This window comes from Epargyreus clarus, unplaced genomic scaffold (assembly GCF_041222505.1).
Source record: "Epargyreus clarus isolate Ecla_fem2 unplaced genomic scaffold, WU_Ecla_fem_2.2 ptg000015l, whole genome shotgun sequence".
NCBI lineage: Eukaryota > Metazoa > Arthropoda > Insecta > Lepidoptera > Hesperiidae > Epargyreus > Epargyreus clarus.
In genome coordinates, this window is record NW_027332223.1 from 321,168 (window position 1) to 347,190 (window position 26,023).

General features: G+C 36.0%; 1 protein-coding gene across 2 annotated transcripts in view; it reads left to right on the forward strand.

Annotated features, from left to right (window-relative positions):
- The window catches only part of LOC140748232 (neuroligin-3), a 142,234-nt gene that overhangs the window by 107,880 nt on the left and 8,331 nt on the right, over positions 1-26,023 (forward strand). For both annotated transcript variants that reach the window (XM_073080998.1, XM_073080997.1), the window contains exons 2-11: positions 3,208-3,328; positions 8,361-8,553; positions 10,997-11,115; positions 13,305-13,454; positions 14,788-14,982; positions 15,383-15,518; positions 16,412-16,663; positions 17,777-18,038; positions 18,821-19,064; positions 19,432-19,569. In XM_073080998.1, coding sequence (XP_072937099.1) covers positions 3,229-3,328; positions 8,361-8,553; positions 10,997-11,115; positions 13,305-13,454; positions 14,788-14,982; positions 15,383-15,518; positions 16,412-16,663; positions 17,777-18,038; positions 18,821-19,064; positions 19,432-19,569 — 1,789 coding nt within the window. In that variant the 5' untranslated portion in view covers positions 3,208-3,228. The remainder of the gene's footprint in view (positions 1-3,207; positions 3,329-8,360; positions 8,554-10,996; positions 11,116-13,304; positions 13,455-14,787; positions 14,983-15,382; positions 15,519-16,411; positions 16,664-17,776; positions 18,039-18,820; positions 19,065-19,431; positions 19,570-26,023) is intronic.

Sequence of the window (26,023 nt, forward strand, 5' to 3'; positions counted from 1 at the left end):
CTACACATATTTCTAGAAAATATATTAGTTGTAAGAACGACTTCTAGGCGTAAGGCTGGTTTACGCGCGTGATACCCCCAATATTTTCTTTATTCTTTATTCGAGAACATATTGCGGTAGACACGTAATAAATTGCAAACATTTACACTAGTAAGATAAATATAGTGCTTCCAAACATTTCGTGTGGTATCGTTTCGATAGTAATATTAAATATTTTGTTACTTTGAAAAAGATCAATACAGTATTTAAAATTGAAACATACATAGATTTGTTTTGGATCATATACTATTCAGTCAATCGTGAACTTATTAGTCTCCCACTGCAAGTCATAAGTCACTTCTCAAGGTGAGAGGGACTTAAGTTACAGTCCACGGCGATGGCCAAGTGCACATTAATACTCTTCACGTTTGGCACCTTTGAGAACTTTTTTTAAAGAACTCCCAGGTGTTTCAGTGTGCCGCTGCCCTTGAGAACTAAGCTGAAATCACGCAAAAATATGTTTCCCTTACCACACCCGCCAAACCAGAACACAGCAGCGTTTAATTAACACTACTGTCAATAGGCAGAAATAGGGTATAACCTAACAGAAGGACCAAGTTTCAACCACATGGCTATCAAGCTGCTTATTCTATCGTCTATGATTGTATTAAATTTCAGCTTTTAAGTAAACGTTAAAAAGCTAAAGTCAGTGAACAATTGACTAAACATGTTTTATGTAAAGTATAAGAACCAACTTTTACATAAAAGTTGAATACCATCCCGCACAAGTCTGGAATAAAAAATAATGTAATGTAATATCATCTCCCTAAGTGTCGCATAAATATAACGTGGAAGTTTTATAAAGGCATCACCCACTTGTACCGTCTATCCTCGAAGTTCCTAGCTATTGAATATCTCGGGACTAGTTTGGAACTAGGCGAGAAGGATACTCAATAGTCGCGGTCCCGACTATTGAGTATTCTATACGAAGTACTGAAAAGTTTTTATCAGACATAGGAAGTATCTATGACGTCGACTTGTGAAGTCTTCCTTTGTATTGAAATGACTTCACCCAGAGAATGAATTTCAACGAACGTTTTCTATACATATAATAAGAATGTAAGTTTTACGTTGAATGTCTTTCCAATGAAGTAGCCAGTACCCTTACCATGAGTTTTCGAAACATCTCACAATTTTACGTTACGGTTACTCAATCCATTATTCTGTTCCGTTTGCTTTAGTAGACTAAAGTCATATGTAAATGTACATGTACATGTACATGTAAATGAGTAAATGACATATTGTTAATACGTAAGTGGTCAAGTCTTTTTGTCTGCCTCACTTGTTCGCAAAAATGGGAGACAAAACATAAAGCACCACTTTGTCAATTTAGACATTTAATGTTATACGATACAATCCGCTAGGGGCGCTGATTGGAATTTGTATGGGCAAATACGTAAACAAATACCAAAACAGTCACATTTTATCAAAACGTAAAAACTCATGGTATGGGTACAGGAGAACTGAGAATAAGTAAATTACGAGTATAATTATGTAAACTATATTTGTACTATCTTGTAATATATAAACATTTAATCAATGTTTTAGCAGTTTTCCACAAGAATCAGTACAAATATATAGAAAGATTTTCTATTACGAAGTTAATAAATATATAACTGAAATAACTTTACTATATAAAACGGATCGTAAGCAACTTTTTTGGTTAAGTAACAATTCTCCAAAGAAATAAACCTTTAACAAAACTTGACTCCCAAGATTGTAAATCAGTCCGTGAAAAATAAATTCACTGAAATAGCTGTAATAATACTTTACGCGAAATGCGATATTTTCTTTTGGATTGCCTCCGAAATATAAATCGCTTTTGAGAGAGTTACGACTCGAATAACTGAAATAGTTAGAGATTAATTTCTCCTGTTTCTTGAAGCTGATGCTTAATAATTCGAGTTATACTCGTATAAATATGTCGAGTCTAAAAGAGTAAAAAATATATTAAAGTAGTCTCTTGAGTATTACATTCTATAATCTGATTTGTATATCATGTAAAATACTTGAATATCTTTAGAATGGAACAATCTCTAATGAAGTGTTATATAAAAATGAAATGGCTAACATGTAGTTCATCTAATGATAGTAATGATAATAATAAATCACACGAAAAGTAACCGGTTAGTCTGACCTGTGGTCGGCGACAGTTGCCTTGCTATTCCTGAGGACTAAGCTGGGACGCCTCGGATAAGTATATCTCCCTTACCATACCCTTCAAAGCAGAACACAGGTTATTACAATAACACATAAGGCGACGGTGCCGCCGGAGTCGAACTACTACTACCTTACATAAGCATAAAACTATTACATTTTTTTGTTCTCAAGATCTAGTTATGATATACATCATACGTAGGTATGTCTTTATTGTACATATATTCGCATATAGTTATTCACAACTGAAAGAAGCAAACACGACAATAAATATGACAATTGAATTAAACGAAGCTGTTACGTAAGAGCTGCTTCACATGCTCGCAACACGTGTTTAATCAGAGCGGTGCTTGTTACTTGCTGTTTAGCCCCCAAACAAAGGCTTATTTTAACAGGTGTCTGCGGCAAACCTTCTGCTACGAGGGTTCTCATTAACGAACACTCGTTGAATTTAGCTTTGAGCTGCAATGTATGAGGAAGTGGAAACAAAGGCACGAATTCTAGTGCACATTTAATTAGAATCTCTTGCACAGTTAACGGTGCTAAACGTTTCAACTATTTCTCAGTAGAAAAGACGCATTATGATACTTAGTGAAACGTGCTTTGTTCCTGAAATTCAATTTATTAATTGAATTATTATGAGAGACAATTTAATTTAAGATACGTTTCCTTGTCGTCTTTGAAGACAAGCTACGTCATGTTCGTACGAAAAACGACTCATTAACTCATAGTTTTATCTATGTTACGGCAATTCATCTGTGTCACAGTTGGAAATCCGTTTTGAAAGTATTTGAAGTGTTTGGTAACATCCGCGAGGAGTCAACCTAACCTAAACTAACTCACTTACCTTTAGCTACTAACCATACTAATCTTTCTCAATAAATCTACCTTAAAACAATATGAAATATGATGGTCTTCGCTTCTCCATTTTCGAAAAAAAACCTTATCTAGACTAGACTTTCTAAGAAATTCTTCCTATCTTATATTTACAACATATTCTGTTTGTTGCAGCCAATCGTCGCGTGATGGCGCATGGAGTGCGCGCGGACGGCGTGGTGCGCGACGCTGGCGCTGGCGGTGCTGGCGGCCGCAGGGCCCCGCTACAGCTCGCGCATCGTGCACACGCACGCAGGTATACTGCTGAATTACACACTAATCTGTGACTAATGTAAGCCAGACACGCTATGGTCTACAGGACAGGCTATCTGCGCAGGTTTGCCTTTACAGGTCAATCGCACGTCGGTAGCGTATATGGTGACGTTGTGGTGTACTGGTACGGTCTTCAGTTCTGTTTGCGATGGAATCGATTGGTGAGGATGACGAGCCATACAGTGTCACACGAAATAATTCATGTTTGATTGCACAAAAAACTGCAAAGGTGTATTCCCGCACATAATCTGGTCTACCTGCGTCATACCTGAACAGGTAGAGCTCTCCGTACACAGTAGTGTGTATACTCGTAGCAGGCGAATTCTATTGCTGACGATAGACTGAACTGATGGAATGCCAGCTGACGACCATCGATGACGACGATCTCTTCTTGTCTTTACTTCTTATAGAACTCATAATGATTCACTCAGTTCACAAAGATTGATCCACAAAATTAGCATATTTAAAACAATAAACATTACAATCGCTAAATCATGCTTAAAGCAACATAATATAGCCATATATTATTCATTCAAAGGACATGCTATACTAGTTTATTCAATCCCATTCTGAGAACTTGACTGTTCAATAAAGGATGAATTTACGAATATCGGAATTTTTCCTTTCCTTCTCTGTACTTAACTTCGATTGTTGTTTTTGAATACTTATTTATAAATCATACGGATTTATATTAAGTAAACATTTATAACAGTAATTCTCTGAATAAATAATTATAAACTATGAATAAGTAAGAAAATCTATTATACAATATAAATTATCCTCAAACCTTGGCATAATTCATAAAGGGATCACCTGTAGAGCGATATCTGGCCGCCTGATTAATAATTCATATATGATGAATATGTTATACAAACTGGAATTGCCTGCGTTTTGGGTAATCCACCTGTTTTGTTAGTACGCTTGGGTTTTGGGTTTAATTCCGCAATGATCCCGAATCATCCCAGAACAATCCAATCGCGGTGGGTCGCGATTCCGGGGCGTTCAGGCGAATGACGTCGTTTTGGTTGTATTACAGAGGATCCAGGATGAGGCGGCTCAAATTAATAAGTAATCGTTTTGGTTTAGGGAAGTTGCTGTAATAATTTGATTCACTTATTAATACTCAATACTCAATATTGGACAAATGTTAAACAATGCAACTTTTAAATAATGATAATGAATGATATAAGGATTGTATAATATTATATGAATACTAATAAATTTGACTACATTTACTAACGAATTAGGAATTCCTGTAATGTTAATGAATATGACTTAATAAATAAATAAATAAATAAATAAAAATATAGTGCTTAAAACAGTTACAGCTCTGATATCCAGATTTGGTTAGAATACATCTGTAAATAGATAGAATAATCGTTGGGCGTCTCAATTAGTGGCTTCAGGGTTTGAATCCCATGCACGCACCTCTGGTTTTTAAAAGTTGTGTATAAGATTTAGATTAAAAGTGTATTACTTGATTACGGCAAAGAAATACATTGTGGGGAAATCTGCAAGCTTGTTAATTACTAAAAAATCGCAAGGGTGTGTGAACTCAATAGTCTTAACGCCTCCTATTTGAGAGGAAACCCTCAAATAGGAGGAGAGGAAACCCCCAGCAGTAAAACGGGTTGATGAAGATGAGCGCAATTTCTACTTTGATAGCTCTTAACAACTTGATTAACAACTTTATTTTATTCAAATTTAAGGGTGTTACAATTCTCTGTATTTCGACGCTACCATACACGTCCGAAGTCGCAAACAAAAGCTACTTTACAATAAGTAATCCTATACAGTGACTGTTGAATTCAGAATTCGAATCGCAAACTAATCTTCCTGGGCTGTAAAAGCTGCCTTTTATCCATATTCTATTCCATGCAACATAATATTAATTCAAACTACATTGTATTTGTACATTACTCACTCTCGTGTTTCCCAATCTCCCACATTTAGTCCGTACTTAAGCTTTTCAGTCGAACGTTTCTCGGTTAGCTAGTAATCCCTCGGGTCCCGTTAATTCCCCAGAGCACCTAGATTAGGGAGGGTTTAAACTCCGACACCCAATATTGTGCCAACTATTCGGCTACTAAGCTCAAACTTTTTCTTACTCTGTGTTCTGCATTATGTAATAGGAATATTTAGGAGATTTATTTGAAGCTCCTTTTTACTTTTGGTCAACTTGAAATATTTTGGTAACGCCATATAAACCTTCATCGTCAATCCATTACTATCCCAGTGCTAGACATGGGTCTCCAGGACAGAGTGGAAATAGTTTAGGCTATAATCCACCGCGCTGGCCACTTGCGAAGTGTGTTGGACTGTTGGTAGATTTACACACCTTTTTTTAAAGATCTCTCAGACGCGTTTGTATCCTTCAAAATTAAAGTAATAAATATTTAATTCATAACAGTACACATCTTTGAAAAATTAGAGCAAGCCTGGGATTTCAACCTCGGTCTTACGATTGAGGGGCCAACTACAAGCACTACCTTTGGTGTTACTTTCTATAGAGAAACCATTTACTTAAGTATAATAGTATATTATTGCCGGACTTATGAAACAGCGTGCATATTATAGTACACAATATCGTGCCAACTATTCGACTATTAAGTCTGATCTATTACCTAGCTGCTGTGTATATAACGGGGAGGTAACTAAACTTCCACCTAAACTGCCTGGAATACATCTGGAAGGTAATTCCAATCTCCTTGTGGATGTTCCAAAGTATTTCAGTTAATATAATCCAACTACTACGAATATATTGAGGTACTGTCAATATTTAAACGGTAGGAATAATTTTAATTGAATTAAGCATTATTAAAACTTGATGTTTTAATATTTTTTTTCCTATATTATCATGGAAGTAATTAAGACAAGATCAACACAATGTTTCTGTTTATATTGTGAAAATAGCAGCTTCATTTTAAGGAGTAACTTAAGCTAATTTTGTTTTAGAAAAAAATTTAGGCTTCCATGCATGAAAATTAAAACGCACGACATCTTCAGAATATTTACATTTTAGATGAAACATTATCATCAAAACATCAAACATATTCATTCCTAACATTCTGAAATAGCGATTTTACCTAAATATATTCTAAAACACAACAGTCTTATGAAAAAAATCTACAAATGTACCAATAATAAAATCTCAGATGTAAGAGTGTGTCAATGGGTGGAGGAGCACTTAATAGTAATAGGACAGTTGTAAATTCTTCTTTCGCAAAGAAAGAAATTGTGGACTTTTTGAGTGGTTGGAATTGATGAACTCGCGCGACCTATGGCCTCATTCGTAATAAAACGGACCCATAAGAAATATCCCTAATAAAGCAAATCGTACCAATACATGTGTAACAAAAAAACATGAGAATTAGCAAAATCTGTGTATTCATTCATATTTTCTGAAATGAATCTTAGTCATGAAATTAATTAAAGATGTCTGAAGGGCGAAATATATATTGTCCTGCGAGTGAAAGGTCAGTCAAATTAACTATCACAAGATCATGACAGATTTACAACGAAAATAATAATTCACTGAAGATTTGTAACAAGAGGCTTATTCAATAAACAATTCGATATCGTTGACTTTTAAAATATACAACTATACAAATACAAATATACAGAGAGTATCCGGTTCTTATAACAAAAACACTATTATTAAAATAATTTTGTCTGTCTGTTTGTTCTATTCTACACTATTCCACAAAACACCTAGATCGATTAAGACGGGACTTTCACTAGAAGTTAGCTGATGTTATAAGAAGTAACTTAGGCTACTTTTAATTTATAAAACAACTAGTTTTGCCCGCGGCTTCGCCCGCGTTTAAATGAAAATAATATAACATACTAACATACATAAAACTGAAAATTCGTACCTTCAACTTTGCTAAAGATCATCACTTGATCCAATGCATAGCTTACGATTCAATCCTTACTAATATCCATTAAAATAATCGATGTTTTGGGTCCAAAAGATCGATTCTCCGATTAATCGATCTTAGATCGTCATCCCTAGTTCCCGTGGGATTTCCGGGATAAAAACTGCCCTATGTCCTTTCTCGGGTGTCAGTCTATCTTTGTACAAAATTTCATTAAAATCGGTTCAGTGATTTGGGCGTGAAGAATAGACAACCAGACAGACAGACAGACAGAGTTACTTTTGGATTTATAATATTAGTAAGGATAGGGTTCCAGGCAAAAACAGACCATGAAATCTCTAGAGTATGTCTACTTTTAAACGTGGATGAAACGGGGAGGCATGGCTCGTTTAAAAAGCTACGTTGATATTATCAAATCCAGTGGAAGTGGTGAATGTACAAAAATAATACCGTGGTATTGACACGGATCCCCTGTAAGCCATCGATTTGCGTGACATCGCAAATATTTGCGCTGATCTAAGCCGGTTGGCATATTTGTCACGTTTGTAATGTGTTTGCCGAATTACTCGCGTGGAACGGGGTTACTTATTTATGGATACCGTATTTAGTGGTTGGATTATTTTTCATAACAAATATTATGTTCGATTATCGAATAAACGTAAGCTTGTTTTGAAATAGCAGAATTTACTGTGGTTCGACTCCAGAGGAAACACCGCCACACCTATTTCTACCTAATTACGGCAGTGTAAAGTGCAACTGCTTAGGAACAAAAAGTGTGTTGTAGAACAGGAGGAAACAGTATAATAGCAGGAGTACCGAAATTGATCATACAAAAGGTTCTGCCCCTGAGGACTACCTAAATTAACATAATTGTTGGATACTTTAAAAATGTATAAAATTGGTCACCATACTCGAACCACAGCTGTTCTAGTACTAGTACTCTATTTTTATGAAGATGAGATAATTAACTCATGATCGATGACCGAGTGTATTTTGGTGGACTGCCTTTTGACAAAATTATTTTGGCCAGCGATGGACTATGGGCTGAACCTTCTTATTCGGAATTGGGCGATGATAGTTAATTCTTCAATTGGGTGATGAATAAAAGCTTTATAAAACACGTTCCGTTTTATCCAGGAGCAATCCGCGGCATAATCATCGAGCCTGCCTCCCGTCGTTTGGAGCCCGTGGAGGTGTTCCGGGGGGTGCCGTACGCGTCGAAGCCGGCGCGGCTGGGCGCTCCGCCCCCGCTGCAGCCCTGGCCCGGCACCCGCCTGGCCGACGCCTTCGCCCCCGTCTGCCCACAACGTTATCCGGATATATCCAACAAGTAACTATACATTGTTATTTGTAGGCACAAAGCCTATATACATATTTCAAGCATACTCGTTATGTGTGTCTCATTCTTTAGCATGCCCTGTAGCCCAAACGACTTGACAGGTTTTACCATGTTAGATGTTGTTGAATTCATCTAAATTGTGCAAATTATATTGGCTATATTTTAAAGCAGCTTGGATTTTTGTTATTAACATTTCTAATCTTGTTATGTTTCTTTTACAATCGACGTATAATAACTAATTTGTTCAAAAGTAGAAATTGTTTAATTACAGGGGTATGAAATGAATAACAGCGGAAAGTGTAGATAATGTTAGAAAAGCTTTTACAAAAACTGTATTGCAGTAACACAACAAAAACGTTAGCACAATCAGCGCGCTCAGCATTACAATAGCTAAAACAACATTGTTTTTCAGACTAACTTATTTTTGATTACGTACGTTCAAACATTGGCCATCAGCCCACCAGATAACTATTTTCTATCCAATCACTTTTATACAGAATCTAAAACCAATACGAAGTTCTCGAATTAAATTCGAAAATGAATTATATATTTTTGGATATACTTAAGTTTGTTACTTAAGTATATCCAAAAATTCAGCTGATGGTAAGTGGTTACTACCGCCCATGGACATCTATATACACCTCTCAAGTCCTAGTTGAGATCAGTCAGGAACGCGTCACAATCCCTGAGGACTATGTTGGAAGGACTTGGTTAAGATTGTATCCCCTACCACACCTTCCAAAGTGGAACACAGCACCGCTTAACACTGTTGTTATTAAGCAGAAATGTATAAATGGTGTCTCCAAGTCGAACCACAGGGTTCTACCACTAACATCCTTTATGCCTTATTTCTGTGCTTATATTTTTCAAAATATACACGTACTCAAGTGCTCAAGGAAAGGAGAAACATACATAAATAAATAATTTCTCCCTCTTACACTATCCCCTTTTCCTCATTAAAAATATTTCTCTAGGAATTCTTGACACAATTTTTAATAGTCTCGTTAGAAATATTTTATCGTCGGACCGTCGGAAGTAACGCAAACAGCTTTGAAATTACCTTATCTTCTCTTTAGTCCTTCTGAGATTCGTTCGAATATTTCATTTCCTAGTTGTTTCACCGTGAGAACGTTAAGATTAAGCTATAAGTTGAACTCTACAACACTAGGCATCACCATAACCATAATTATTATGTCTTTCTCATAGTACTGTCGGGTAAAATTCTCATTTTTAGTTTTTTCTTTAATTAAAATCCTCCATAATAGGGGCTAATATTATTATTTATTTGTTAATTAGATGGTAGAACATTCTGTGTTTTGATTCCGGAGGCACCATCACTACACTTATTCCTTCCTCATAATAACAGCGTTAAGCTTTCTGTGTTCCGGCTTGAAGGGTGTGGTAAGGGACACATACTTATCCAAGACATTCCAACTTAGTTCTTAAGGGTAGCGACGCAATTGTAGCCACCATCAAGTTGACTGCATATTCATTTACTATTTTATTATTTTATGTTGAAAAAAAAACATAAAATATGTTTAAATTGTATTATATCTCGCTAATCGCTCGTGATAATAGAAGTACCGTAATTGTTCAATTTCTGTAATAATATTTTCACTTCTTGCAAAATGAAATAGGTAGTACAAAAATTAATAATTTTATAAAACTAATTCCATAATTAGAATTCATGCACTTTGTTTTTATCTTTCAGCAGCTATCGTGTTATTTTAATTCCCTTTGTTCATTAAGTACTTCGTTTCCTTGTGTATTTTTTGCTAAAAATCTTAGAAATTACATTAAAAGGTTTTTGTGACACTGATGTCGTCTTTTGTTTGGTTTTTAATTTTGGTTAAGTTTGTCATACAAGATATTGATATATTTTGTAAGCTCGTTATCAGTTTCCAATTATATTTACTCGAAGACAATTATTGACAGCAGTGATAGCCTAGTGGTTAAGAAACTCGGCCTCTCGATCGAGGGGTCCGAGGTTCAAATCTCATGATTTGAACCTCTGATTCTTCAAATTTATGTGCGTATTAGAAATTAATTATCACTTGCTAAACGGTGAAGGAAAACATCGTGAGGAAACCTGCATACCTGAGAGATTTATAAAAAAAATCTCAAAGGTATGTGAAGTCTACCAATACGCACTTGGCCAGCGCGGTGGACTATGGCCTAATCCTTCTCAATCTGAGAGGAGACCCGTGCCCAGCAGTGGGTCAGTAATGGGTCGTAGACGAATTATTAACGGAATTATTTCTAACCTACAAAAGAATCCACCCACTCCATCAGGCGGCTTTTATATGGAAAAGATATGATGTAAGATTCTCATTCACTGAACCGACGAATGCATCTTTTAAGAGGAGACACCTTTATCAAGATAAATGTCGAAAACCCCAAAGCTACATTGTACTAAGATGAATTGTGTCCACAGGACAGCAGCTCTGTCCAGAATGCCGCTGGGTCTGTACAACGAGCTGAAAGCCACAGTGCCGCTGCTCGCAAATCAAAGCGAAGACTGCCTCTACCTCAACATCTACGTGCCCGGTAGCGGTGAGTTCCGTTATTCATATATAAGCATATTTCAAAACAATACAAATACATATATGTCTACACTATAACAGATTGAATATATGATAAAAAATTTAATTATATTAGGTCTGGCTCGAAGGACCATTTTAATACAACTTTTTCAGTTCTATCTATTTATATACAATATTTTACGTTCAAATAAATGCCATTACACCATAGTCACCGAAATTAATCATAACTTGATTAATTATGGAGAAAAAATCTACACATGCGACAGTTTTTAAAAAAACTTCTCAAAGGTGTGCACAGTTTACTATTGCCTCTCAATTTGAGAGGAGACCCGAACCTGGTGGTGGGACAATAAGGGGTTGACGACGATATAAATGCAATTATTTTACAAAAGTGCAATGCAATAGTGAAATTGCATAGAATACCTGCTAAAGCAGCTTTTTCTAGCTTCGCATGAATACAAAGTACAAAGCATTTTGTAAAACATTGTACAGGCCATTAGGCGATTTTAATTTCTGTAAAAGGCACCAAAATAATTTCACGGTCGCTAATGAGGGCGGCTATTGCCCGAGGGAGTTTCAGTTGAGAAAGACAATTAAATGAATGCCTTAGAAATTTAATGAAATATCTACATTATAATTTACTAGATAAAATGGTTCCATAGAGCAATATACATTTATATCTCTAGATATGCCTTTGTAATAGTATAAGTATGTACGCCTGGTCATAATTTCAGGTCCAATAAATAAAGTTGTGTGTTCAGAACTGCCATTGCAAGTGGTTTATCACCAATGTTTCTGAAAAAAATTTTGGCTGTTATATTTTTACCAATTTACTAGCTGACCCGGCAAACGTTGTGTTGCCATATAAATAAAAAAATGTTAAGGGTGAACAACCCTTATCACTTAGGGGTATGGAAAATAGATTCTCAGACCTATTGAATATGCATATAAAATTTGGTGAAAATCGGTAAAGCCGGTTCGGAAACTAACATTGTGACACGAGAATTTTATATATAACATTATAGAGCAATTCAGCATATTAGAAGAAACTATGTAATAGAAAACGTGCAACAACGTTACGAATTTTTGTAAAATCAATTATTTACGCACCAATCAGGTTGTGTTTCAATTGAAGATGACGCCTCTGTATATTTATATACTTCTGGGGCTTGTATTTTCAAATGGCGAGGTCTTTACAAAAATAATTCTAGAAAACGTTTGTTAGTTTAAAACTAAAACATCAGTTGGTACAACATTTTCCCGTGATTATTTGAACAAAGAAATTATCTCAATAATACATTTTCATTATTCAAATGAGTATTATTTTGCCTCCCTTTTAGTTTTGTTTCTGTTAGAAAATAATACTTCAAATTCTAATTAATTATCGCAAACTAAATACGAGCACTGAATAAATTTATGTTTCAAAGTTAAACTAAGTATGTTACGGTAACCGATGTCATAGTTTACGGAGTAAGAACATAAGTACATAACCTACAAACATGAAGTTCGCAAATTATGTTGAAGTTTGTAGCACTTAAACAGAGTTTATAAGATGTTGAAATGCCTAAAATTTTCGCGTAATTAATTATTCAGGGTAGTAAATTAATACGAGAGGCTGGTGAATACCGTAGTGTAGAGATCTAGGGACGTAGTACTTATTATGTGTTATGCTTTTGGCGTATTTCTGTTTGTTTATTAATAGCAACAAACTTAATGATTTTGAAGTGAACTCTACCACACAAGTTGAGTCAGGAGTGGTAACTGAATCTGTGTTAGACTTCAGATAGAACCCCTGTTTTAAATGAAGTTGATTACAGATGCCGATGAGCGGCAGTGAATACTTACAGGTAGACTGTATGCTCGATTGCCACATCAAATCACACCTACTTTTTCTATTGGTGATAGGTATATTTTAAACGACTCAATTTTTTTAAATGCTGTCTTATCGTATCAACTTTGTGAAAGCCGATAAAATGTGTCAGACACAATTATTATTTTATTATTATGAGATTATAAGACACACCAAAAGCATTATATACAATAAATATTATATAAATTTATTCTAAACATGTGGACCAGCCAGTTATAGGTGCGTACATCTTAGTTGACTTAACTAAGGCCTTTAACTTATATATCTCTTATCCTTGTATCCTCACATTACATATACTAGTGTCCTCAGAGTGCAGTTGTTCGGTACAGGTGCGCGTGGCGTGGAGGCGCCGTACGCGGTGGTGGTGTGGGCGGGCGCGGCGCACGAGTGGGGCTCGGGGAACGCGCTGGACGGCGCCGTGCTCGCCGCGCGCGCACATCTGCTGCTCGTCACGCTTAACTATAGGATAGGACTTTTAGGTAACTTAGATCTCATACTATAGAAACAGATGTGTTTTGAACCATTGTTATACGAGCGCCTTGAAGCTATGATCGTCTTTTGATTAAAGGTTAGTGTCCACGCTAAACTTCTAGTCCGCTCTGAATATAGAAATGAGTCGCGTCGCAACAGCAATTGTAGACCCGCCCGCTGCCCGCTCTTGCCCGCGGGTACATAGCTGCGTTAGTGTGCCCTTACTGTTGCTACAGAAACTACGGAGTTTATGCTTGTAGTTGTGTTCGACCCCAATGGGTCTCTGACTACACCTGGGTGCAACAACTTCAGAGTGAACTAGAAATTTGGCGCAGATTATACTTGTCAATCTAATGTATCTTATGTTTTTCAAATATTACCTCTGCATTACACGGCAGGCAATAATTATCTTTATGTCTTTCACAAGTTATCAACTTGTTTCAAGTAAATCGTAACTCAACAATACTCCGCTAAAATTGAAACTTAATCTCACGACACAACACGCACCCAAGAAATTAATTTATTACGCCCTCAATTATTTTATAAAACCCTGTGTATTATTATTATAATGTAAGAGCCGCGTCACAAAGGAGAATTCTCTAACTTCCAAAGTTCTTGAAAGACAATATAACAAGGGAACGCCTCGGTACCAACTTGCTCGAGGAATAAACTTTTATTGGAACACCTTTTTAATGACGATTCAATGGCACTTTCATTGCAGGATTTAAAACAATTCTTCTGTAGCGCTTTTATTCATAATTTTATTAACCTAACTTTTGTTGAAGAAGCAAAGTGATTCATTAGAATTCTTATTTTCTGTTCATGTTTTATTAATGGCCTCGTAATTTCTTATAGACTATTGTCTTAACCGCAACTCTCGACATTACCTATTTATCTAATCTGTGATATGCGAAACATTATCTCCGTTATTTTTTAGTCTAGCCAAGACCCAAAATAACTTAGCCAATATTTGTTATTATAATATGTATCATATTAAATAACATGGCATATCTTGTTGAAACAAAAACATGTAGCTTTCCAATATCTGATATGACACTGAAATTTGATCTGTCCCCAAATATTTACTTTGACTATGATTTATGATATGGGTTATTGAAAGCCAATTCTACGAAAAAGAAGATTAAATTAATTGTGAATAGTGAATAAAGAAATTACACAATATTACCAATTACATTAATATTAGATTAAATACATTAGAGAAGGGTAAAAGTACTTTTCATTTTTAGATGTAAACCTTTCACAGTAGGAAGTAGTACAAAAAGAGAAAGACTGGACGATCAGTAAATATTAGTGTCCATAATGAATGAAAATTGTTCCTAGGTTATTTAACTCCGGGTGCGTCAGACGAGGTGTCCCTCGCCGGCGGAGCCGCCATGCTGGACGTGGCTGCGGCGCTGGCGTGGGTCAAACGGAACATCGCCGCGTTCGGTGGCGATCCCAAGCGCTTGACACTAGCAGGCCATGGCGCTGGAGCGTCTTTGGCCAATGCAATACTGATGTTACCAGCTACTAAAGGTAAAATACCTCTTTCTCTCCATCAAGTTTATTTAAAGCTAGAATGTGGCCAGAAGTGTTTAGGAACTTGGCCAATAACTGTTTTATCGCTCTTATTTAGGCGAGATTACCAGTAAATGTATATCTACTAAAAATCGCATTTTAAAATATTTATTGTATAGATGACATATAACCAGTAGATTGGAGTTACGAGGTCGAAACCTAAATCCGAGGCGGGGCACTAATTTCGCCAAAACGACAAATCGCAAGAGAAAAGTTTGGATCGACGGCTTACTTATTTTATTCACCTAACACCGCTTAATCCATCAAATAGTTTATTAAAACAAAACATATTTTTTTATTACTTTTTATGACAGTAAAATGATATATTCCGCTCCAAATACAAAATCATTTGTTGCAGGTTTAGTGTCAAGAGTTCTATTGCTCAGTGGTTCAGCTCTGAGCCCAGCTGCACTGGCACCTGATCCTGCTTTAGCAAGAGAACATACTGCTCAGGCATTAAGATGTCCGAAAGATGCCGTGGGAGAAGACCATTGGTAAGAGACAAGACTTGTTTGATAGAAAGTCCTACTTAAGATAATATACGTACTTTAAGATTACGTAATAATTACGATAATTGCGATCGTTAAGTTACGTCTTCTATGTATATTTTTAACCAATTTCATAAATGGTGTTCTATGTATGTATGTGTGTAAAGTTGTCCGCGATTTTCTCAGCAACTACTGATCCAATTTGAGTAGGGTTTTGCTTATTTGAAAACATATTTTACAAGACAGGTTTTAGTATATAATTCATTGGGAATTTTATATCGTATCAAATCGGAGTGTAGCATAGATATGGCTAAGTACTGTATTATAAAGTTATTGGCAGCTGCGTCTAACGATATTCATGGCAGATAATAGCCGATTCGCAATTTCGAAACGATTGCCAAAATGCGTGGGGCATCGCCCGTATGATACTCATCATTTTTTATATCCCCACTTAATAATGAAGCAAATATTGTAAGTGTGTATTAAAACAGATATTTTTTTTAATTATTAACATTTTTTAAGTTTTTTTTTTAAACTACCAGTATATGGAAGTAACAATGGATCGTGTAGTTATGTGCAGTGCTGTAATTAACCCCAGATAAGATGTGACCACAGATGCGTTGTTAATCCCGAGGATTAACTTGCAAAGCCTATATCTATAGTGTCTAAGAATGGTATTTGCTACATTATGTATAGTCCGCGTAAAACTGCTAGTCCGCTCTGAATATAGAAATGTTTCGCGTCGCCGTAGCAAATTGTATGACTACACCTGCTCGCAACAACTTCAGAGTGGACTAGCAGTTAACGCGGACTATATTTGCTAAAAATAAGCAATTTTTCTATCATATTGTCTATCATAATTGAAAATCAATCTCTCTAAAACATCTATTGATTATCAGGTTAGCAGCCTGCATACGTTCCCGTCCTCTGGCCGTTCTTCTTGCGGTGGATGCGCCAAAGGCCAGGTTCCTCGCAGGGTGGGCTCCGTCAGTACCAACCACCAAGGATGTCCAGGGTCAAGCTCCGACCAGGGCGTTGCACGCCAGCGAAACCTTTCTAGAATGTTCTCTAGCGGTTGTGGTCACTACTACAGAGAGTTATCAGTACTTCAGCGAAGACGATATACGACATGGATTTGAGGAAGAACATAGGTAAGTCTATATCATAGTTTTACAAGAATACATAATATTAATTTACATAAATAAAGTTTCTGAATGGGTTTGCTCTTTAGAAATAACTTAGTTTTACTAAAAATAACGCTTTAATGGTTCTTCGCACGATACCAAAGTTCAGTTCATGAAATATAAAACTTGTTTTCCAGTTTATTTGAGTTTAGACTAGACTTTTACTAATTATGTGAAGATCAACAAAGAAAACATTTAGAACAATTCGCCCGTCTCGTAATTGTTTCCCGGAGTGTTTCTCAGTGATTTATGTTTACAGCTAGATATGAAGTGAATTTGAAGCGGTTTGTAATTAGAGTAGTTTGTAGAAGTTGCTATTGTTGCTGAACCGGCGGATTTCCTAAGCGACGTTAAATTGACCTCAAGCTACTGCGACTTTGGATTCAATAATGGCTCCAGCTTGAAATTACGGACTTAAATCTCGCTATTGGATTATCGGCTAACAGCTTCCGAGTTGAAGTTTTCAAGAAATTTATGTCTTGCCAAGATTTCTCGCGCTTTATTTTATTTTTACCTTGGAAATTGAGAAAAGTGCTCTCATTTCCTTGTATTGGATTTATTGCTCGATTAGACAGCAAATAAAGTGCATAAACATTTATTAAGTATTGCTTATAATTTATTATCCTTGCATTAAGAATACTGTTGATGTAAGTTTGGTATACTATTAAATAATAATAATGTCACCAAGATAATTGGTTTACGTGAAATAAATGAATAATAGCAAATTTAATATTATCTACGCCTTTCATTCGTCTCGTGGTAACTTCATACATAATCTTATAAGAGTAAGCTTTATGGCGCTTTTTATCCAGCATAAATCATTCAACAAAGAAAATATTAAGAGCGTTGTTTAAAGAATTGTCCACAATAAGAAAATATCTTTATTAAATTTAAAACTGAGAGAAACGTAACTGCTAATATTGCAAAAAAAGTCATACGGGAAACAGAACTAAACGTTTTCCGGACGTTAATATCTTTTTCTGTCAGTTGTCAAAGTCACATAAAAGGCAAAGATAATCTTATTATACAAACAAGCCTTATCTAATCCAACCGAACCTTGACGCAAAAAAATGTATCCAGAAACCGGATCCTCCGCACATACGTGCGCAACGTGTACCGCTACCACCGGAACGAGATCTTCGCGGCGATCCGCAACGAGTACACGGACTGGGAGAAGCCGATCCAGCACCCGATCAACATCCGCGACGCGACGCTGGAGGCGCTGAGCGACGCGGCGGGCGCGGCGCCGGCGCTGCGGGCCGCGCAGCTGCACGCCAGGCGCGGCGCCCGGACATACTTCGCGCACTTTGCGCACCAGACGAAAGACGCGGAATATCCTCAGGTATTCAATTGTAGGAAGCATCGCCTATCAACTGTAGCAAGCATCGCCTTGTAGTATACGCCTCGCCTAAGATTCGGGACTCATTTCGACTAGATAGATTTTAGATTTAAAATCTTCATTATTTCTCTTTAAGAATTACGACACAAAAACACAGAGAAACAACTTATAAATAAAAATAATATAAAACGTACAGAAAAAAAAAACAAATAGTATTTGTATAAACAAATGCCATATATTAGATTTGAGGGTCGTGGAAACCTATGTGGTTCCGCTTCAGAGGCAACACCACCACACGTTTTTCTAATCATGGAACAGAAAAAACAAGGTTCTAATAGTAGCAGTGTTAAGTAACGTTTTGTTTGAAGATGTTTGAGATGTTAGTCCTCATGGGTAGCAACTCATCTATGACCGACCTCATAATAAAATTTATTTTTTCTGGGGTTGATTACAGATGTTGATGATAGGCTACACAAACCACTATCATACTCATTTCCTTCTTAATTTAAAAAAATATACTTAAATTAAATGTACATTTTGGATCTGAGTATTAATTCCACTTAATTAAATGAATTTACTATGTACACATTAAATTCCAGTGACTCTCAAGTATGTTGAAATGCTATTAAGCTCGCAGTTAAAAGGATGACAAAATTCTTTTTGGCTACTATACTTAATGTACGCTACCCGAATTCGCTTCTTTGCCACTACATTTTAATCCATTAAATAATTACCAAACTTTGCATTGAGGTTAACACAAAATTAAGCAATAATAATTTCCACAGCGTCTAGGCAGCGTAACAAGTGAAACTCTTCCCTACTTCCTGGGTCTACCTCTCGTGGGCGGTATGCCCTTCAACCCTCGGAACTATTCAAGGGGGGATGTGGCAGTGGCTGAGTCCACTGTGGCCCTCCTGGCTGCGTTCGCGAAGACCGGGGATCCTACTCCTCGGGCTGATGACAGGCATCACGACAACGCTGTTTCCTGGCCGCGATATGAGCTCAACACTCAGCAGTACTTAAGTATAGGTAAGTTTTATTAAGAATCTCGTGGTCTACTACGAGTATTATTTATTGACTCTTTACAAGAAGTATTTTGTTCTTATTCGTTAAATGTAAACTTTTTATTTATTAACAGGGTAGCTTAAATATCGCTATATATTTCCGTTCATCTCATTTAAGAAATTAATTATGACTTATATTGATAACTAATTTGATAGAACTGCATAATCAAATAGTGTAGAATAATATATTGGAAATATTATTATTTGTCGTATCTACTCGTTAATCCAATGTTATGGTTATTACTGTTATGTCCCATCGTTCAATAACGGCCTCTCCACTGAGCGGTCTGTATCCAATGTACTGTTGTATCCATAACCTATCACTTTATCAGGTACGAAGCTGCGAGTGAAGAGCCACTACCGCGGGCACAAGATGGCGCTGTGGCTGCACCTCATCCCGCAGCTGCACCGGCCGGGGGCGGCGCCACGACATCACCAGTTCCGATCAATCCACCCTGACATGTTTGCTGGTGAGTTAAGATAATTTCGTTTATAGACGTTTATCGTCGTTTAAAGACTTATTTCAGTTTAGTCTCATGATCGAAAGTTCCCCTTTTGTAATTGATCGCCAGAAACACCATCACGATATTTATGTTAGTTTTAGTGCGTTCTTGATATGATGAGGTAGATAATGAGATGAGGTGTTGCTTAATCTACTGGGATAGTAACGCGTCTATGAATAACCTCAACCAGAACTGCAATCCCATTTACGATCATCACATGATCGACCATCACTATTTACCATCATATGGATTTCGTACACTTTTCCATAAAAAATATTTCAACTGACAATACAATAATTCCTAACTAAAAAACTTTTAAGGCTTTAGTAGCTGGAATGTTAGATAACATTGTATAATATTACGATGTCATCTAAATAAAAAACTTAAAAAATCCTTCTGATGCTTTGCGTGACTTAATTAAACGTCGACGAACGTGCTTCATATTTCATAGCACTTTCTATACAAAAAATATCGTTTTTAATATTTTATTCGACTCTACGTATAGAATTATTTACATCAGAAAAAAATATTTTGTAAATATTTAAAGCAGTGATAGCCTATTTTAAATCACGGTCTGTTAATCGGGAGGTCCCAGGTTCAAATTCCAGTCAAACTCTGATTTTTAAAAGTTATGTTCGTATTACAAATTAAATATCAATTGATTTTATGGTGAAGTGAAACATCGCAAAGAAACCTGTATACCTGGGAAATAGTAAAAAAAACAATTTGTAGTATACCAATACGTCCATGGCCATCGTAGTGGACTATGGCCTAATTCTTCTTTTTCCGCGAAGATACCCGTGTCCAGCAGTGGGGTTGTGATGAGTTAATGATGATGTTGATTAACTATGCACTAACGTTTTTAATATGCAATACCATTTCCGAAGTTATACACGAGGTTAGAAAATATATAAGAAAAAAGAGCACGCACAAAAATCGTCGTATAAAATCTCTTTACATTCAGCAGACAAACTGCAAATGTTGGAACATAAAACTTAACGAGCGGAAGCGTAAAAAGTTGAAAGTAGACATTTAAATCATCCCTGGATGCACTCGTTTCACTGTCGCCAGGCGACTATAGGAGGGTATTTTTTATAATATAGAAGTAGCAGACGAGCATGCAGTCCACCTGACTGTAAGTGGCTACTGCTGCTCATGGACATCTGTAATGAACCCCAGATAAGATTAGACATCCCTATCTGAGGTCGGCACCGATGCGCCGCTATCCTTGAGGACTAACTGACAGTCTGATAACAGCAGCGCTTAACACTGCTGTTATCAGACAGACATACTCGTAGGTGTGGCGGTGGTGACGCCGGAGTCGAACCTCAAAACACCCCCTATATTATATACTAGCTGACCCGACAAACTTTGTACCGCCTCAAAATCTATTTATCAAATATATTTCATATAAAATATAGCCTATGTTACTCGTGGATAATGTAGCTTTCGAATGGTGAAAGAATTTTTAAAATCTGTCCAGTAGTTTTTGAGCCTATTCATTTCAATCAAACAAACAAACAAAGTTTTCCTCTTTATAATATTAGTATAGATAAATATTATAGTATATTGTAGAATACTCACTTCACTCACAAAAGTTGTACAAAAAAGAGTTGAACTGTGGAGGATCAGCGCCACAGCTATGTCTGCCTAATGCTAGCAGTGTTAAGCGCTTCTGTGTTCCGTTTCGAAGAGTGTAGGAAGACATACTTATCCGAGGCGTTCCAATTTCGACCACAACGATAACAGCCGTGGCCCGTGACCAATCTAAGGCAGAAATGTAATCTCATGCGAGGTGAATTACAGATGACCGTGGTTATCACCAGTTGCAATGCTTGCTTGTTGGCTATCTCAACATTTAAAAACAATGCTGTATCCTCAAGGACTTGTATCCATGCTTTTTTTACTGATTGATGTCGTTCGCTTATCGTTCCCATGCTCTTGGTCGGACAAATACACTTCATCTGCTTTTCTACATTTTCTTTTTCGCTCGACCAACTTTATCTTGAAGTCTGTCATTAAATTATAATATTTTTGTTTGATGGTTATATGATGGAAATATCATTTTAAAAATGAACATTTCTAGGTAACGTCTTAAAATTTATTAGTTCTTTAATAAAAACACTTAAAAAAGATATTTACAAAGGAAGATACAGTTACAAAGAACGTATCTCTTACTATAATATCCTTAATTAAGGACGTTATAATTAGCTTTTGAAGCCTTATAATGGGTTGTGAAATTTATTACTTTTTATCATAATAGGAAAATATTAGAAATATTATAATGTCGACTAAGAAGACCCGATTCTGAAATACATAATTACTTATAATGAAAATGATAGATTCAACTGTGGATATATAGATACTTTTGATACTAATAAATAAAACGATAGACCAACCCAAGTTACTGTAGTTTAAGTATCTAAATATCAAATGCCATATTAGCAACATGCTACACCGCTCAATTTTCGGTCCAAAAACCAAACATCAATTTGTGCCAGCGCCCAATCAATCGCGTATCACAAACACAGAGTGACATGACCCACATAATACGTACGGGATGAAACGGATTGGAAGGGAATAATCTCTGAATAACACCGACTCGGGAAAGCGATATTACTCATGGAAAACGAGAAGCCAACGAGCAAGTTGGATGGATGAGGATAAGGAATATTGTTGTAAGGTAAAATGTATTCTTTGTTGAGAAGGACATGAGATCGAACACTTTAAAGATGCATCATTTCTAGAATAGTTAATTAAAAAAGCATTTACTACAGGAAATATGTAAGCTTTTAGGAAACGCAATAATGTGTAAGTGATACAAGATCAATTATCAAGAAGATCAATTAATCTCACGGGAATAAATACACCATTTCATTTAGCAGCCGTTTTACCAATTTATAAAATTTAATTGCGCTTCGATGGTACAAATTAGGCAAAAAAGCGTACTAAAGGATTTAATTGTGATTATTTAAGAAAAAGTCCAGTCGATCCTTCTAATATAAAAATGTTATACAGATTTGATAAATAAACATGACCTAACATTAATGTACGGATGTAACATAATGGATGGTGTAATAATATATTATTTTAATTCACGAAAATCTTGAAATTGTATTATAACTAATCAAGTATTAATTTGTGTTAATTTGGATTAATAGTCATACATATATCAGCTTCAGGCATGTAATATTAGCTTCAATATGATTTCTGTAGGATCTCACATTTCACCTAATTAGTCAGCAGCTACGAGACTATTACGAGTATATCCAGTCACAAGCACCCTAATACACGTTCTAAGTATGCTTTGACTTCCGAAGGTATATCGAAATTACTCGTATTAAGGCATTTTGGGGAATATTATTAACGTTGCGACATAATTTCCAAATCTATGTCGGGTTTATATTAATATGATCGACTCACGATATTATTTAAAAAAAACTAATGTCTGCCAGCTTAATGAAAAATGAGAAAGTGACAGCTTTGATTTTGACTTTTTATAATACAAATTGAAGGTTGTAGAACCCTTTATGATTCAATTTATTTGGCATCACTGCCACACTAATTCCTGCCTTATAAGTAATGTTAAACGCTACTGTCTTCTGGTTTGAAGGAAGATTTAACTAAGGCATTCTAATTTAGTGTGGCCGATTTCAAGTAGGAACCTAATCTTATCCGGCGTTGATTCCTCCCACTCCTATGGTATGAAAAATAGTATTAAACGAGTCTAAAAAGTACTAAACAACTCAGTGCTTCTGCAAGAAAATTTCTTAAAAAATATGCGAATAAATATTGAGTGGCGTATAGGAATGTGGTAATATAGGCAATAACGTCACAGGCTATTCAAGATGCCCGGTGTGTCCAATATGAGTTTTCGGGAAGTGTCGAATTCCCCGTTCTATAGGTCGAGGCGAACCGGCGAACAATGATGCTATTATGTGTCCCGGTAATTGCTACTTGCTAACGCTACCTTCTTTGCTGTCGCTCTTTGTTGTGCTAACCGTACGCCCGTGCTAGCCTTTGTTCTAGAAGGAATGAGAAACACAGCTAGATTGTATAATCAATCTCACATTGTTTTGAGTTTAATTTTGTCTCTATTTTGACGCTCACTATTCTGTTTTTCTAGAGTGCCATTTTTTATTTTTATACTGTAGCGGAAATAGCAAACTGATATGTAGAGAAGAAGCCATTGTTAGCGAGAACATCTATGATTGTAGCCGAACAGAATGGGAGTTATAGGTTAAGTTTACACATTTTTATGAATTTTTATGTAGTAATGGGTAAATAAAATATTTACATTAAAATAATGAGCTATTTATTAATTGGTTTGACTATATAAAATTAATCACAAAAATAATGCTACGATTATAACCTATTTAGATTAACAAAATGTATGTAAAGTTTCGTTTTGACGTCAAAACCGTGAATATATCTTATTAACATAATACCAAAGACAGGCGTTCATAACACAGTTTGACAGTAATTTACAACGAAAATGTATAAGTTTCACTTCCACCGGGTTTACAAAGGCCCGATCACACAAAGCGCAACACCACCGTAGGTAAGAACAAGTGCCTCCAACTTTAAACGTAGTGCGGTAGATACAAATTGTTTGAACCGACAAACTTTCAATTGTTCCCGAACAAACTTTGTGTTTATATTACGGATATGACTTCTTTATTATATAGAAAACAGCTAGCAAGAGCTCGGATCTACTTAAAGCAAACGCAATGCAATTTGTGCATTAAGAGTTTGTAAAAGACCCCGTTTTTACGTTTAGAACTATTTAACCTAACTAGGGTAATGACGGTATCGTCATATTTATTTCTGCCATAAAATTAGCAATATTTATAATGCCAAATGCTGATTTAGTAGGTGCAGTAACATTGGTTTGCTTATTAGTCGCTTCACCTATTTTTGCCTGTCAACAACGGTACATATTGGAACACGCTTCATATTGGAACACAGCAGCTTTTGCTGCGTTCCAATATGAAGCTTGTAGCAAAGCAGACATTGAATGCGAAGCGTTCCAAATTAGTACTCGTTCCCTATTGACTTCAGGTTTGATTTCTGTTCTGTTAGTAATTGATATCCTTTTATCGTGCATTTTACATTAAGTGGACTATTTGATATTACACTATTATGGAATTATAAATCGACTACTTAGAAACGAAACCCATAAGAAATAAATCTTTTTCTCCATTACTTTACAAACAACTTTACCATGACAAAGAAATAGAACAGATTCTATGACAGAAGCGTGATTCAAAATTACGACGAGGTCGTTTGTCGTAATGTATCTTTTGTTGTTATTACTGTTGATGTTTTATGTGCGCGCGGATCCTTTACAACGGCCATCTCTACGCTACCCGTGGGTGTCGTGTGGTGAGATGGAAATTGTCAGCTTTAGTTTCATTTTATTATGAAAAAGTACTAATTCTTATTATCCGTTTTATTGTTATTGTGTAAATAACGTGCGGTTTAAATATGGTGGAATTTCTTCCATTTGGACTTCAGTTGTATTTGGATGACAAGTGGACTATAGGGGTAGCTTAATAGGTGGATACACTGATGTAATTTCTGGGATACAACCAAGTTAATATTGTTTAATATAATTATGTGTGTTATAAAAGTAGTATTCGAGCATAAAATCCATCTTACGGTATATAAGAGGCTATTGCTGTCTATGTATGTAAATCAAGCGCAAATAGGGTTTTAACATCACCTATGTGAGGTCATCACGGCTTAGAACTAAATAGAACTATAACTATATCTGAGTAACTATTTTAGTGTCATTCCGTAACCATATACGTAAGTAAGTATAAGTGAAGTCGTAAATAAACCGTAATAAGTAAGTACACTTAACGTTCAATTAAAGGTGCACTTATGTACAACGGTTATTCAATTTGTTTGTGTCTGTATCAGAGGGACTGCAGTGCGGAGGTTCCAGTTAATCTTTATGTATCGACTCATCAGCGCCGAAGCCAAATAATTGGAAACCGGGACTGATATGAAGTTTTCTGCATTGCGGGGAAATGTAATGGGAGTTAAAGCGATTTGACACCGGTACAGTGTTACGGATTCTCCAGTCTTGATTGATGTTTGCAATGTAATTAAATCACACTTGAATACAGAACCAATCGTGCAATAAAGGGCTACGAGTATGTAGCGTATTTTTATTAAATTGAAGTATCACACTAGCGTATAGTGCGACAAATCAGAAGTGATTACTGTCGGTCATTGATTATCCCCCGTTATTAACATTTAATCTGTATTTTTTTTCTGCCAAAGATCGACGTTAGACAATTTATGTCTAAGAGATATTTTAAAATTTCGGTCCTTCAAAGTTGTTGGATAGGTAGATTGAATTTATTAAAAACGGGTGTACCTATGAATATTGCAAATCGTATCCAAATGGCAC